This window comes from Tauraco erythrolophus, chromosome 11, assembly GCF_009769465.1.
Source record: "Tauraco erythrolophus isolate bTauEry1 chromosome 11, bTauEry1.pri, whole genome shotgun sequence".
Classification (NCBI taxonomy): domain Eukaryota; kingdom Metazoa; phylum Chordata; class Aves; order Musophagiformes; family Musophagidae; genus Tauraco; species Tauraco erythrolophus.
In genome coordinates this window covers 2,962,445-2,976,621 of record NC_141475.1, presented here as the reverse complement: position 1 = coordinate 2,976,621, position 14,177 = coordinate 2,962,445, and the positions used below count along the sequence as shown (strand labels likewise).

The 14,177-nt window shown below is 50.1% G+C and overlaps 1 protein-coding gene across 2 annotated transcripts in view; it reads left to right on the top strand.

Moving 5' to 3' along the window:
- Positions 1–13,383, top strand: part of VPS8 (VPS8 subunit of CORVET complex) — an 81,789-nt gene extending 68,406 nt beyond the window's left edge. Inside the window, exons 43-45 of one of the 2 annotated variants that reach the window (XM_086618736.1) lie at positions 10–178; positions 11,902–11,982; positions 12,667–13,383. In XM_086618736.1, the coding sequence (XP_086474862.1) occupies positions 10–178; positions 11,902–11,982; positions 12,667–12,816 (400 nt within the window). In that variant the 3' untranslated portion in view covers positions 12,817–13,383. Of the gene's footprint in view, positions 1–9; positions 184–11,901; positions 11,983–12,666 lie in introns of both variants that reach the window. The other variant, XM_086618737.1, reaches the window with a different exon arrangement.
- The last annotated feature ends 794 nt before the right edge of the window (positions 13,384–14,177 follow it).

Here is a 14,177-nt window from a genome sequence, read left to right as displayed (position 1 = left end):
TCTTTCCAGCTGTGGCCACTTGTACCATTCGCTGTGTCTGCTGAGTAAAGAGTGTGGGACGGTAACCAAAGGCCTGATGAGGTGGATGTGCTATAAATGCCACTCGAGTAACAAGGGAGGAAAACTGAGCGAGAACTTCTCAGAGCTAAAAAAAGGAAGCGGAGCATCCTTGGCACAGGTAAGGTTTGTGAAGCAGTTTCTCTCCAAGTGAACTTTGAGCGGTGCTTCCAGACTTCATCACTCTGTTCTCGTGTCTGTCTTTGCTTCCAGACAAGCCTGTGATCAATGACTGTCAAACAGTACCTGGAGCTAATTAATGACGTTTATGAATACGTTTTGTTGTGGTGTGGGGACGCAGAGCTGTGCAAGAAATGGAAATGTGTTCATCCAGAAGGTTTGGGAACCACTAGCCAGCATGAGGGAAGCTGGATGCTTGCAGCTCATTGCCTGCTAGATGCATCCACCGCTTCCTCTTGCTTGTGAGAGTCTGGGATGGGCCATTGAAGATGGTTCCTTTCAAACTATTTTTAGATGTGTTTTATATAAAACTCTTATTAAAAAAAACTCTTATTAAAAGCTGGCATATTCCTTGTGGCTGGATCGTAAAGCCGTTCTACCTTCCTAACAGATAACCTGGCTCTGGGTAAAAGATGTGGAATTGATTTGACTCGCTAGGTGCTTGCACAATGTTTTAAGAAGCTTTCGTGTAAACAAGACGGATGCAGCTGGATTTGGGGGAGAGAACAGATAATTAGTTTGTATTTATGGCCAGTGTTTGTGTGCAAGAAGTTTCACCATCCACAGTTTGAACAGAAGTCCAGTCTCAGTTAAACTGTCTTTTCCCTGGCATGATATGGTGGATTGTAAGCAAAAATGGCAGGCAGCTTGCTGGGATGTCTTTTAGGGATATTGCACCGAGGGGAGCTGGACTCGCTGAGGAGGGTTGGTTCCTAAATGCCTCAAGGTACCTTGTGCGTTTGTCACAGCACAGATGCATGCAAAGTGGCGTTTTTCCACTTCTGAAACCAAAGTAATTCAATCTTGGAGTACGTTTTTATGGCAGTACTTTAGTTTTCTTCTAGCAGATTATTTCAATTTCTGCCAAATCAATTCCGATCAAAAGATAGCTAACAGCATTAGTCAACTTCCATCAGCTTCTGTATTAACAAAAAAAGAAGCTTCCTGCTCGAAGGGAGACTTGGGGGAAAAGTAATCTCTGAGGAACGTATGGAGCATAATGCAATCTTTGCAGTCAAATTGTGTTAGTTTCTTATACAGTGACAGAAAGAAAAGCTTTCCCAGGAGACTGTAAACCAACTGTGGTCCAAACAGCCTGCTTACAAACGCTCGTCATTTCGTATACTGTCCTGCTGTGGTGAAATGGGACTACTGGCTCTAAAGTTGGGCAGATCCAACAGCCCCATATTTCACCCTCTGCGCTTCTGCTCCAAAGGAATGTGTGCAAACGAGTGGGACAGACCAGGCTGAACTTGGAAAGCTGAAGGCAAAATTAAGTATTAAAACTATGTTCATCATTAAAGTGCCTGGCATTTTATAGCAGTGCCTTTTAACTTGGTTGCCGCTGGGCTTCTCAGGAGCTAGTCAGTCAGAGAACCCCTGTGCCTCCCCTCCAATACCAGCCTGGCCATAACTCCATAGCAGAAGTAGTGGAAAATGCTCCATATGACATGGGAACAGTCATGACATGGGGCAGGGAGGAGAAGATGCTTCCCGTGAACTGATCCATCAGCAGAAGGGAGGGGCTGGCTGGGACTCAGGGCTTCAAGGGAGACATGCAGAACCTGGATGGGGAAGACAAGGGGTTACAGCACGGGTCGTCTAGCGCGAGCTAGAAACATCCATGCTGGATCATCCGAGTGCTGGATGCTTCCCTGCTGCCTCCATCATGTGCTCTTGGCAGAGAAGCCCATTGCTTCCTGCTCCCTACAGCCTCTGCTCTGCCTCACCAGGGCCCCAGCACTGCTTCCAGCCCTCCCTCCTCCTCCTCCTGATGTCTCAGATCCTCTCCCAAGTTTGCGATGTTCCTCATATATTTAAGTTATAATATTTAACTGTTGTACTCGCATGCGATTAAACTGTTGCGCAGTCAGATCTTTAAAAAGCTGAATATATTTAGACTTGGCAAAAGACTGTACAATCTCTAGCTCCTCCGGGAAGTTTGTTTGCTTAACGATTGCGGCTCAGTAGCGTTAATTAACCCGTGAGGTAACGATTCATCTGGCCAGGCAGTAGTCTGAGTTACGGAACAGGCTTTTTCTTCTGGGGGAAGTGCTGGGAATGCAAAGTGGAGGAGACGGACAGAGGTGCACGTTCCCTGGCTCCGCTGGAGCCCAAGGCAGGAGGGCTGGGAGGGTTCCCTGGAGCACAGAAGTGCTGGCTGGAGGTGGGCTGGGTCTCCTGCAGCCTCGAGTAAATGTAAGCAGAGAATTCAGCACGAAGAGAGCTGAGGTCTCCATGATTTGACATAGCACTGGGCTGTGCAGAATCGAGGTCTGTTTGGAAGGGGTGTTTCCTACAGCAGCCCGGTGGATGACGTACGATGCTGGAGAGAGGAGGTGCCTGAAGGAAAGGGGGGACTCGCAGGGCTCCCCCTCACCCTGAGCCACGTTCGAGTTTTCCCAAGGGTCCTTCTCCACCTGGGTCCAGGGCAGCGGTGGTGGCTGGTCCCTGGTGGCGCCCCAGGCACAGAAGGGATTTATTTCTGTTTGTCCCGAGGTTTGTTGAGCCTTTTGGTGCTGCAGGTCTCTGGTGTAAGGGCTTCTCTGCGTTCCCTCTCGACTCCGCTGACACCAGGCGGACCCGAAGGTCTGTGTTGGTGGAGCTGCTCTTGCTTTTCCGCAGCTGGTGTTTCTGCAAACAAGGAACGGGAAATCCCAGAGGGAGGTTACGTTACCACGGCTGTGCTTCCAGCCCTGCCTTCCCTCGACCCCGCAGAGCCAGCTCCGAAGCTTTGGGGACATTCTGCATATAGATCTGTGAGGAGAGTATTTCTTTGCAAGCGCTTCGAAGACCCTGAAAGCTTAATCTGTGTCTTGGCAAGATCTAACATGGTTTGGTTTTTTTGTTTGGGTTTTTTTTCATAGTGCAATCTTCAGTTTCGGTATTTATTCTCTTAGCAAGCCTTGGAGTAGGAACAGATTCATACTGAGAAATGCCACTGAGCATCTGGAGTGCATTTCGTAGCACCAGTCCTGCTCTGGTGAAACAAAGACTGTCAGTTTGAATTTTGCAGTGTTGTGGAGATTTATATGTGAAATGACAGCCCAACAGACAGTGTTTGCTCTGCCCCTGCTTTGCATGCATGACTTCGGTAGCAGTCACCCTGAACCTGGGGGAGGTGGAGAGGTGCCACAAGCCAGCACTGAACTGTTCTTGAATCTGGTGATAGCACTTATTGAAACGGAGCCTTTCTGTGATGAGGGCTTGAGACGTTCTGCCCCAGCAAAGGGGAGTGGCAAGAGAAGGGCAAAGGGGCTTCTCCTCTGGTTTTGCTACCAAAAGTCTGTGCTTTTCTGTGTTATCCCCTAAACCTTGCTGTCTTCTCAAGGGTAATCTTCTGTGTCTAAACTGATCGTCTTTCCTGTCCTCCTTACCTTATATTGTGCCATCAACAAGTGTTAAAAGAAATCAAAGCTTATGTGTCTGTGGTGGGTTTTTAATCCGATTTAGAACTTGCAGTGCTTTTTGGCGTTGTGGTGTTTGAAGTTAACTGAGGCATACGAGGTGAAAGCAGAGTAGCTGGGCTTCTGCCGAAACACATAAGTGAAATAGTCCCGATATCTTAGTCATCGATCTCCAAAACTAATTTGCCTTGTTACAGTGAGCTAGTTCGTGTTTTCCATTTATTCTGCCAGTACTAGGGATTGGGCAGAGGAACACAGTCCTGGCTCTTGGGCCATAAGCTCTATGGAAAACGCCATGAACCCCTAAGCTGCCACGCTCTGGTTATTCCGTGTTTGAGAATGCGCGTGAGTTCTAAGGGCACCGTTGTTCGAGCTGTCCAGATGGCAAATATGTTTTATTCAGGAGTTTAATCCTGTCAAGTCACGCCAGGACGGACAATGAATATGATCTGTAGTTAATCCAGTTTGTCAGACTCTACCTTTGAGCTCTGTTCTGCAGCCTGCCACCAACATCCCTCTTTGCTACACAGCCTTCCGTCCAACTCGGACCTTCTTGACTGATTTCCACCTGTGAGGGGTTGATGCCGTACTGTATCACTTAACTGAGGTGTTAAACGTCCCTCTGCAGCATGTCTGTTTACTTTCTGTTGGGTAAGGATGAATTTTGAGGACATTATTTTCACCAATACTTATTTTAGAGCTAGACAAATGTTACATGACCTCCGTTGATCAGTAGACGGAGCCAGTTTTGCTGTTTTCAGTGTAATAGTGACCATCAGTTAGTAGCTTGACTCCTAGCAGTATCAAAATTTTTCAAGGGCTTTATAACTTTCAAAATATCCAGGCGTAATTTCTTTTCCCCAAATGACACCAAGCAGATAATTAGCATTTTATACAGTTACAAGATTGTGCGTTCTCCTCTGTAGGGAATATTCCCACATAGAATCATAGAACGGTTTGGGTTGGAAGGGACCTCAAAGATCATCTAGTTCCAACCCCCCTGCCATGGGCAGGGACACCCTCCACTACACCAGGTTGCCCAAAGCCTCATCCAACCTGGCCTTGAACACCTCCAGTATGTATTAACTGAGAAAACGCCCAGTGCTTCAGCTCTGGAGTTGGTTTTGGTGGTAGATTCCTTAACTTCTTCAGCAATATGTAGGAAATCCCTGTGAGGAAAGAAGTGAAGACATTTTGTACCATTGGCTTCTCATCAGCAGAACATCTGTGTTTTAAGATTTCTTGTAATACATTGGAAACAAAAGTGATACAGCTAGAAGAAAAACCCAGTGCGGGAGTCCTTAACTAGCAGCTGGAGGAGGACTGGCACCAAAGCTTAAAACTGAAAATAAAATACCAATTTAAAAAGACTCATTTCAAAAACATCTTTTAGCAGCTTTTAAATCAAAATTGACTATTTTCTTGGACTTTTCATAGGTTAGTTTGTTTTGTTGGGGTATTTTTTTTGAGAAAATCGGACTGAATTGTAATTGTTTCCCCTGGCCTTCATATATAGCAATCTGTAGCTTGGCAGCAGGTTCCTTTCGCTGCCTGCACTCCAAAGTCTTGTGCTCCAGGACCTGTGAGAGGCTAACACGAAGCAGAAACAGCTGACTTTCAAACTGGCTGCCCTGTGCTCCTAGGATCACCCGGGCAAGTGGTGTGTCCTGGTTAAGAGAAAAGATGGCAAAATTTCCATGGGTAGTCTTTGCTTTGAAAAGATGGCAAAATTTCCATGGGTAATCTTTGCTTTACTTCTCAATTTCAAAGAAACTGTTCTGACGGTTTGCTGAAAATCTCCTCCCTTTTATTAAACCATTTCACATCTAGGAGGACCTGTAGAACAGACTCATTTAAACGTGGTCACAGATGCTGGGCTGTTGCAGTTCGTGGGAATTCCAACAAGTTGCATCAATCCCTGTTGCCAATAGTTGTGGAGTTTAGCACAGTGCTTGACAGTCATGGATCTGTCCTCCAAGGACCCCGCGCAGCTCGTTACGTCCAGCTTCGTTGTGAAATTGCAAGTTTTCAGTCTGTCTTCGCAGATCTGCCTTGGAGCACGGGCAGGAAAGTAAGTGTGTGATTTTCCATCTGCTAGGAGAGGCTGCTTTTCCAGACCCAGCACAGCCTGGAGAGTTGGAGCGCTGTACTCGCAGCTCTGCCGGCACTGCCGGTAACCCCTGCCCATGGTGCCGTGCTTGGTGCTGCTGGAGGGGACAACTGCTGCTCCCCTCCGTGGTTTGTGCTCATCCCAAGCTGAGAAGTAACCAGAAGGCCAAAGGGTGTAGGTGACTGTCGTTTCTTCTGATGTTTCTCTGAAGGAGGGGAGCAAAATAAATAGAAGCTGAGGTTTCGGTTCAGTTGCAGTCCCCAGATGGGAGGGTACGAGAGGGAATTGCGGCCGGTCAGAGGTGTTTGCTACAGCCAAGGGCGTCGCTGGCTGTTCTCAAGGGTGGCTTTCAGAAATGCAGGTGGCAGATGAGCATCTGTCCCTTCTAAATCCCTTAAATGGAAAGGTGCAGTTTCCATGTCCCACCTCCCTCTAGGTTCCTTTCACCCTCATGTTGCACAATGAAAACAGTGTGTTCTGTTGGTTTATACGTGAATTGAGCATGGACAGGCTTGGGCAGCTGCAGCTGAGCTCCCAGGACCAGAGTTGTCCTTAAGCACGTTACAAACTTCTCTCTTGAAGAGCAGTAAGAGATTGCTGTGTGGGTGCCAGGAGCTCCGAAGGGGACAGATAGCAGAGGCGTCTGCTTGGGTTTTCTGTAAGGTTTGGGGTCACGTTATCAATAAGCCTCTGGCAGGAGGAGCCACTAATCCTTTTTAACACCAAGTAGGACTTCCTCCTTCTTCCACGTGTCTTTACCTTCCCTTTCTCTCCCCAAAGTCCCACCATTGAGAGAACACTGCACCTCTGGAGTCTTCTGTGGTTGGCCCCTGGGGGATGCTGTTTAACAGCCTCCTTAGCTCATGCTCAGAAAATTAATTATTTGTCTTCGTGCATGACGCTTCTGTCGTCGTGAGTTGAGGCGCTGAACTGAGATCAGCCTGAGCACAGGCCTGTGTGCATCATCTTTGTGTAATGTTTAATCCACGTGCTGCCGTGCTTCCCTCGAAGCCTGCTCCGTTATAATTAAATCTCTCATCTGCGGGGCCTTGGTGTCCAGTGAGGATACGTGTTCTTTGTGTTTAGCTAATTAATCCTGAACAGCATGATTGCTCCTTTGGCTGAAGGCAGCAGCGGATGTCCAAGGGAATAGTCCAACAGTGCCTGGCGTAAGCAGGAGCTGCTAAACAGCCCAGCTAGCAGAGGGAGAGTGGAGACACGCCAGTGTGGTTTTAGATACTTAATACGGACAGTTCTCCTTCCTCCTCTCCCCAGTCCCTGCAGTACGGCACGTCGCAGCAGCAGTGGATCTGTTAGAGCCACGACTACCTTGCCCTGAGGTGGGAGGTTTGCTCCTGCAGTTCAGCTAAGTTCAGCTGGAAGTTAGAGACATCTGCCTTTCCCGTTCTGCTCCTGAAGAGATCAGAGGACAGAGCTGTAGGGCGGACCTGTGTGCCAGATTGCTTCTGCTGCAGCAGCGAGTACAGCAGGTACCGGCTCGCCGGCCAGTGGTACCAGCTGCATCCGAATGGGAGCAGGCAGGGCTGCCAGGGGTTTCGCTCCCACGTGTGCCAGCAGAGGTAAGCACTGAAACACTGTGGAGGCTGGTCTTGGAGCAGCACGTTCTGCTGCCGTAGAGCAGCTACAGTGGCTCTGGGACTTGCTCCCAGCCAAGGTTTGCCCACTTACTGCATTGCCCAGGGTGACTCACAAGACTGTTTCCACCACCGTGGTGATCACAGAATCATAGAATCGTCTGGTTGGAAGAGACCTTCAAGATCATCAAGTCTAACCATTCACCCTGCACTGTCGGGGTCCCTAAACCATGTTGCTCAACACCAAATCTACATGTTTTTTAAACACCTCCAGAGATGGGGGCTCCACCACCTCCCCGGGCAGCCTGTTCCAATACTTCATAACCCTCTCTGGAAAGAAATTCTTTCCAGAGATGGCCGGGCTGCGTCTGTCCCGTGCCAGTGGGGTGTTACTCTGCGGTAGCTCTGCAGAGGTCTGCAGCAGCACGCTTTTGTTCTGCGAGGGACGTCCTGAAGTTTTCTGAAGCTCATTAACAATTTTGTAATGTTAGGGTCATTCTAGTGACTTTGGGTCAGAGTGGCTGCCTGGTTTGCAGGCAGCAGAACAATCTGCTTGATTGTTCCAAGCTCCTGGGAGTGCCATGAGAACAGCAGGTCCTTATCCTGGGGAAGAGAAGCAGATTTCCTTAGTTTTACTTTAATTGACTCATCTCTTATTAAAAACATCAATTTGGGTACCTTTTTGTAAGGCTACTTGAGCCATGGTGGAGTCAAGCTGCAAGAGAGGAATGGCAGAAGGTGGACTTGGTGTCCATTGCCGGTGGATTCGGCTCTGTAAACAAGGGAGGCTGATGTTGCTTTTGTTCCTAGGAATCCCAAAACCTTCCCTAGGACTTCTGGCTGCATCTGCCCCACGTTACGGAGCAGCGATGTGGTGCTCTGATGCTCCAGCTGATGTAGCAGTGTCTTTTGGTGGAAGGTTTTGTATGGCTCTGAGAGGCAGCGCTTAGATGGATCTCTTGGTGTGACTATTAAACGGTGCCTCTGCTTACAACTGCTCTATGATCTGCTTTGCTTAGACACTAGCTGATGATGGATTTTGTAGCTGCTAAATTAAGATAATTGCAGGCTTAGGAGGACTGTGTGGTGACTACCGGGGGGAGGGGGGGGATGTGGAATATGTGCAAGCAAAACGTGCGATGGAGATGAGCATTATAGTGGTGGGATCCGTGAGAACTGTAAACCAAAAAGGAACCTTTCTTCTTCTTGCTGGCCCAGATCCTCAAGGGGATAAATTGTACCTCTTGGGTTCTGCATCTGGTCCGAGGCCTTTCCGAAGGGGTGTAAATGGAAATGGCTCGGAGGTGCCAAACCGCTTCGTACGGATCTGGACACTAATGAGCTGGCTGGCCCCGCAACAGCACTGGAGGTAGAACCTGTGGTGCGGGGTGAGCAGAGAGGATCCCACTGATGCCTGAGTGCTGATGCTGGACTCTCAGAGCCTCCCCGTAGCTCGTGAATGAAAACATGCCTTTAGTGACACGGTTAAAAAAGGAAAAGGCCTGGCAGCAGTTGTTCCCATGACAACAGAAAGAATTGCCTGCAATATTTCAGCTCATCAGCGTGGAGAACAGTCTGATTGATAGTTACATACGCGTGGTAGAGAGATAGCACAAGAGGGGAAGCCAATTATATTGCATTTTCCTTGTCCTTGAATGCCTGTGCCCACAGCTACTGTGCAGAGCAGTTTTCCCTTCCTTTTCATCATTTTTTTTTTTTCCAAGTGAGAATGACCTGCGTGTCCCTTGGAAGTGCCCGTACAACCTGCCAGCAGTGGGTGTGTGACCCTCACTGTCACAGGGTCTCGGGTTCAAAGCCCATGCTGTATGTGCAGGGAATAGGGACGTTTGGCTCCTTGATTGGTGATTAGCAAATAGTTATTTACAATATAAAGAGTGTCTTGGAGGGGGATGAAATGAGTTTGAGCATGTGTTTCCAGCATAAGTGATCTGTACTTGGGACAGTCCTCTCTTCTCAGACCGTTTAATGAACATCTCAAAGGCAAGATGCATGTGGCTTCAGGAGAGGAATGGAATGATTCAGGCTTCAGGAAACCTGTGGTGGGTTGAGTGCATCTTCCCCCAGAGCACTCCTGGGCTCGCCAGCTCTGAGCCATCGCTGGGACATCCACACATGGAAGGGGTGGGTGGCCGGATTCTGCCCTGGCTGTGCTTTGCCCCAGAAGAGAGTGACAGGTAAATGTGCTGTGGGAGGGCATGAGAAGACAGACCCAAGGGTGTGGGTAAAGCACTCCCAGATCAGAGTTTTGCTGAGGTCTGGAGACAACATGCTCTCAGGGTCTTCTGACCCTGCCGGTGCTGGGTAGTGGGCTGCTGCTGGGAGGGAGCGTTGTGTGCCTGGGGTAGCCAAGGCTGGTGCTCTGCCCGGTGGGCAGAGTTTGTGCCCAAAACTCTCCAGTGTTTGTGCTCCGGGTTTTGTCCACAGCAACTTTCTTTCAAAGCAGCTCACTTCAGTTGATTTTTCCATGGCACAGTTGCTGGCAGGGTTTCCTTTTTCCCTTGGGTAGTGATTAAAGATAGAGTCAAAGACTAAGACAGCGTGATCTCTGGCAAAGCGTCGTTCCCTCTGCCCCCAGACTTTACTGGTTGCAGACCACAGCTCATTGTCTGCTTTGGGCAGGGCGGCTCAGAAGGAGCCTTCTCCAAGAGGCCCTTAGCTCTGCCTGGGGCATGGGGCACTTCTCCAGGGTGAGGCAGAGCTGTAAGGCAGCCCACAGCCCACATGGGCAGCAGCAGCCACAAACTGGACCTTAAACCTGGATGGCAAGTTTGGGATAATTATTGGAGTGCACTTTCTGGGGCGTTTGCTGTGAACTGCTGGCTCCTGTGAAGAGCTGACAGCGAGCTCTTCCAGAGAAGCTTGGGAGCAACAGCCAGCGTGCGGTACCCTGCTGTAGCGTGTGCGTATTTCCCCAAATAGGACTGGGAGTCATCTTCACAGAGCTTTCGAACGTGCTCTTTAAACACACCATAAAGCATAAGAAGTACAAAGCAAAGTGGGTGTTGCAGGGAACACGCTGTAACCCCAAAGGAGAACGCCTGCCCTGGGAGAAGCACCTCGCTGCTGGTAGGAGCCCCTAAGTGCCACGGAGAGGAGCACGCCTGTGCCCACCTGGGAACAGCCCTGGCTCCTGGTGAGCCTACCTGAATCCAGGGGAACACTGAAGCCCCCTCTGCCTTCATGGGGCCAGGAGTTCAGCCTGAATTCCAGCTGATTGCGTTCCTTGAAGGCAGTGATACCAGTTCTTCGTGTGGGGCTTGATCCATTGCTAAAGAGAGTTTAAAGTAAATGCAACTTCAGCCAACACCACTGATAGGGCTGTAGCATTTTGGGTTAATAGCCCTTGGGAAATGTATTTTGGGGAAAATATTGAGAATGAACATTGAATGTTCCCTTAAAAATAGATCCCCAGAGACAACAGATGCCAGATTGCTGCTCATGAGGGAGGCTGTTCTCCCTGGCTCCTGTTGTAGTTTCTTGATGATGCTTTTGCTTTGGAATGTGAGCAGAAACATTCAAAATAGAAACATTGTGATGTGATAAAATGGAGCAAACCTACAAGAATCTCTCATGCTCTGTCATCTCTCCCTGGGATATGTAAATGATGCCTTTTAAAGCAGTTTGAGTGTGTATGCAGCCCTCCTTGTGTTAGTGCCCTTGTTCCAGGCTGTGGTCCCTCTCTTTGCAATTCTGCTTACCCTCACCTGTAACTCTGCAACTGCCCTGGCGCTGCCGGGGTGACACTTACCCATATACCAAATTGCTCGTACCCTGCAAACGCCGACACTGCTGGGCAGTACTGTGATGTCTGTTGTGTCTAGGGGACATGGCTGCCACTGATGTGCGAGTCACCTTGCCTCCCCACCCCTCTCTTCACCCCTCGTTTCCTTGCTTTTAGTCTGTAACATCCTACTAGGGGGAAAAAAAACGCACCTTAGGAGAGACACCAGTAGTAGGTAACAGTCATTGGCACGGTGATGGTTCCCCATAATAGCCACGCACAGCCTGTGCCCCATCGCAGCGTGCTGCAGCCAGCGCTGCGGCAGGAGGCTGAGCGGGGCCGGGGGAGACTCTTGGAGATGACAGGAAAGGACTGGGGGAAGCTGCTGCTGCCTGGGGAAGAGCCCGGGAGAGGCTGCTCATCCGCAGAGACCCATTACTTCTCTTTCCAGCTGGCTGCGGGGGAGTTTTCTCATCCCTTTTCTTTCTCTCTCTTTCTGCCCTTTTTATTTTTTTTCTTCCCCCAAAGGTAACTTGGTGCTGTTAAGTCTGTCTGCCATCAGCCACAGACCCCAACAACAAGCCATTGTGGATGTAAGGATATCTCTGTCCTTTGTGCAGGAACAGGACTTGTTTTTTTTTTTTCACAGTGGCTTCAAGCCAGAGGGAAGATGGCTCTAAGAGCCCCCCGAACAGGCTGTGGACCGGCTGCTCCAGGCCCAAGGACAGGAGCAGGGATGAATTTCTGTGTATGTGTGAGCTTGGCATCTTGTTGTTGTGTTGCTTGTAACCTTTCCACTCTCTTTATCAGACAAGTTCAGAGTCTCTGTTGGATCCTCAGCAAATCCAAGCTTTTGACCAACTCTGCCGGCTCAACCGAGGAACCTCCAGAGTACGTACCACCTGTTTTCCTTTCGGTGTGAAATCGGTGAAGGGCGTTTTGCAGGTTGTCAAGCCAGGTATTAGCACTGGCAGCGTGGGCTTTGCCTTTTCTCTTGGGTTTCGTGTGGCGCTGGCAGTTTACTGTGCCTAGAGCTGGCTGTTCCACGTCAGGAGGCAGCTGGGGAATTCACTGGCAGTGAAACCAGGAAAACGCCTCCGGCTTTGGGGCTGGGCCTGAAAAGCGTCCATGGTGTGAAATTTCTTGGATTCCTTTTAGATTTGCAGATAACCTCCCCTCCAGACACTGTGATCCCACAGAAGGCTCCCTCCTCCTGCCTCCCGCGTTGTCCCAAGGAGAGCACAGCTGCCTCTGTCCCCTGCATTGTCCTTGTGCCTCCTGCCTCTTTTGGCTGCAGCTGTTGGCACTTTCAGCTCTTTCTGGGATTGTTTTTCAATTATGTAACTTTAAAACAACCTAAAGACACCTGAAAAGTTTAGTTCAGGACTGTTGTCCTGCACTGAGCTCTATAGGGTCACTCCATACCACATACACACTTTTCTTTACACGTGTTAAGGTTTTTTGTAATTGCTGCGGGAAAAAGGGGAGCCCTCCAAGAGCACTTTGTCTTTCGGCACCTTGCACGAGTGTTCCTAGGCAGTCTGCCCAGTGATCTGTCTGGGTTTTGTCTTGCAGCTAGCTCTCCTGACAGAACTGTCTCGTGGCCACAGCAGCGAAAAGCACGGGCTGCTCAGCGTTTCCCACGGGGACCCGGCCACCAGCAGTGTCTTCCAGAATGAGAACTTCCAGCTCCATCTGGCCCCACCTCCGCTGGCTGAAGAGTAGTGCTCCTGCCTCTAGCTCCAGCTGGATTCAGGTCTTGGTGCTGGGAAGCCTTTCCATCACACCATTGGACTTTCCCCCCCTCCACCACCTTTCCCAGGACCCTCTGTGCTGTGTTGACTCTTGCCGGGTGCTGGTGGGTTTGTAGCAAGGGGTGATCTCCCAGCTCTGCTGCCACCTCTCCCTAAACCAGGCAGCTGTGGGGCAGCTGGGCTGGAAGCTGTGAACTCTGGGGGCACAACCAAGCGTGTTGAAGCACCGCGCAGCTCTGGGCTACCTGCACGGACCGTGACTTTGCCAAATAACCGAGGCGGCTCCACTGCACTGGAGGAGCACAACCCGTCCTGTGCCCAGAGCCTGTGTTTCATGGTGCTGTGCGGGTTTTGTGGATGGGTGCAGTGCTAGTAAAAGCAGTTGTTTTGCCAGTGACCTCACAGCAGTGCTTTGAGGGCACAGAATAGGCAAACCTGGAAAAGGCTGAAGAATGCAGAAAAATGATACGTGTGTGAGCAAACTAACCTGCGCGTGGTGCGTTCCTACAAACTTCCATTAAAAAGGCCCTTGGTTGAACTTTGCTGCGTGAGCTGTGCTCGTGGGGAGCGGGTGAGAGGGCTGCTGCTCTGGCAGTGCTGCTGGCTGCTGTTTTCTTAGTGCAGTTGCCACTGAACTCTGGTAGAGAAAGATGCGTCTTGTCACTGCGGGTGAAGCACAAACCACCCCTCTTGCCTCGTGGTACTGATGTTTGGGGTGGTGGGGAAGGGATGTGTGTAAAAAGGTGCCACAGGCCCTTGGGGGAGAGGATGGGTGTGATGGGTGCTGATGGTCATAGAGGTTTGTCACCATCAAGCTCAACCCACTGTTCTGCAGTACCAAGCTGGGCAGTGTCCCTTCCCAGCAGCACCTTTATCAGCCTGCTTGCACAGCTGCATCCCAGTAGCAGTGGTGTTCCTGTACTGTCACCTCTGGCTTGTGAAGCACACTCCAGATCCTGCCCTAATGACGTGTGTTATGGTCCAATGATCATTATTTTGTCTCTTCCCCCCGTTCATTTTGTCACTAGCACTTGGGGGTTTTGGGGTACCATACCCTCAGGGTCCCAGCCGCTCCCAGGAGGAACTCAGCACCAGGCAGGTGTTGCTCTCCGCGCACAGAGCCGTGTGGCTGGTCCATGCAGGGCTTGCACGGGACAGCAGGAACACAGGGCAGGTCCAACACAAAAGTGCGAGCTGTTGTGCAGAGCTTACCTGGCTGGCGAGCAGTGCCAGCACCGTGCACCCTGGGGCCCAGCCTGCCCAGTCTGCTCACTTGCTTCCCACTGGCATTAAGAACTACAAAACGGTGCCCCAGACTGATGTTTCCAGCCT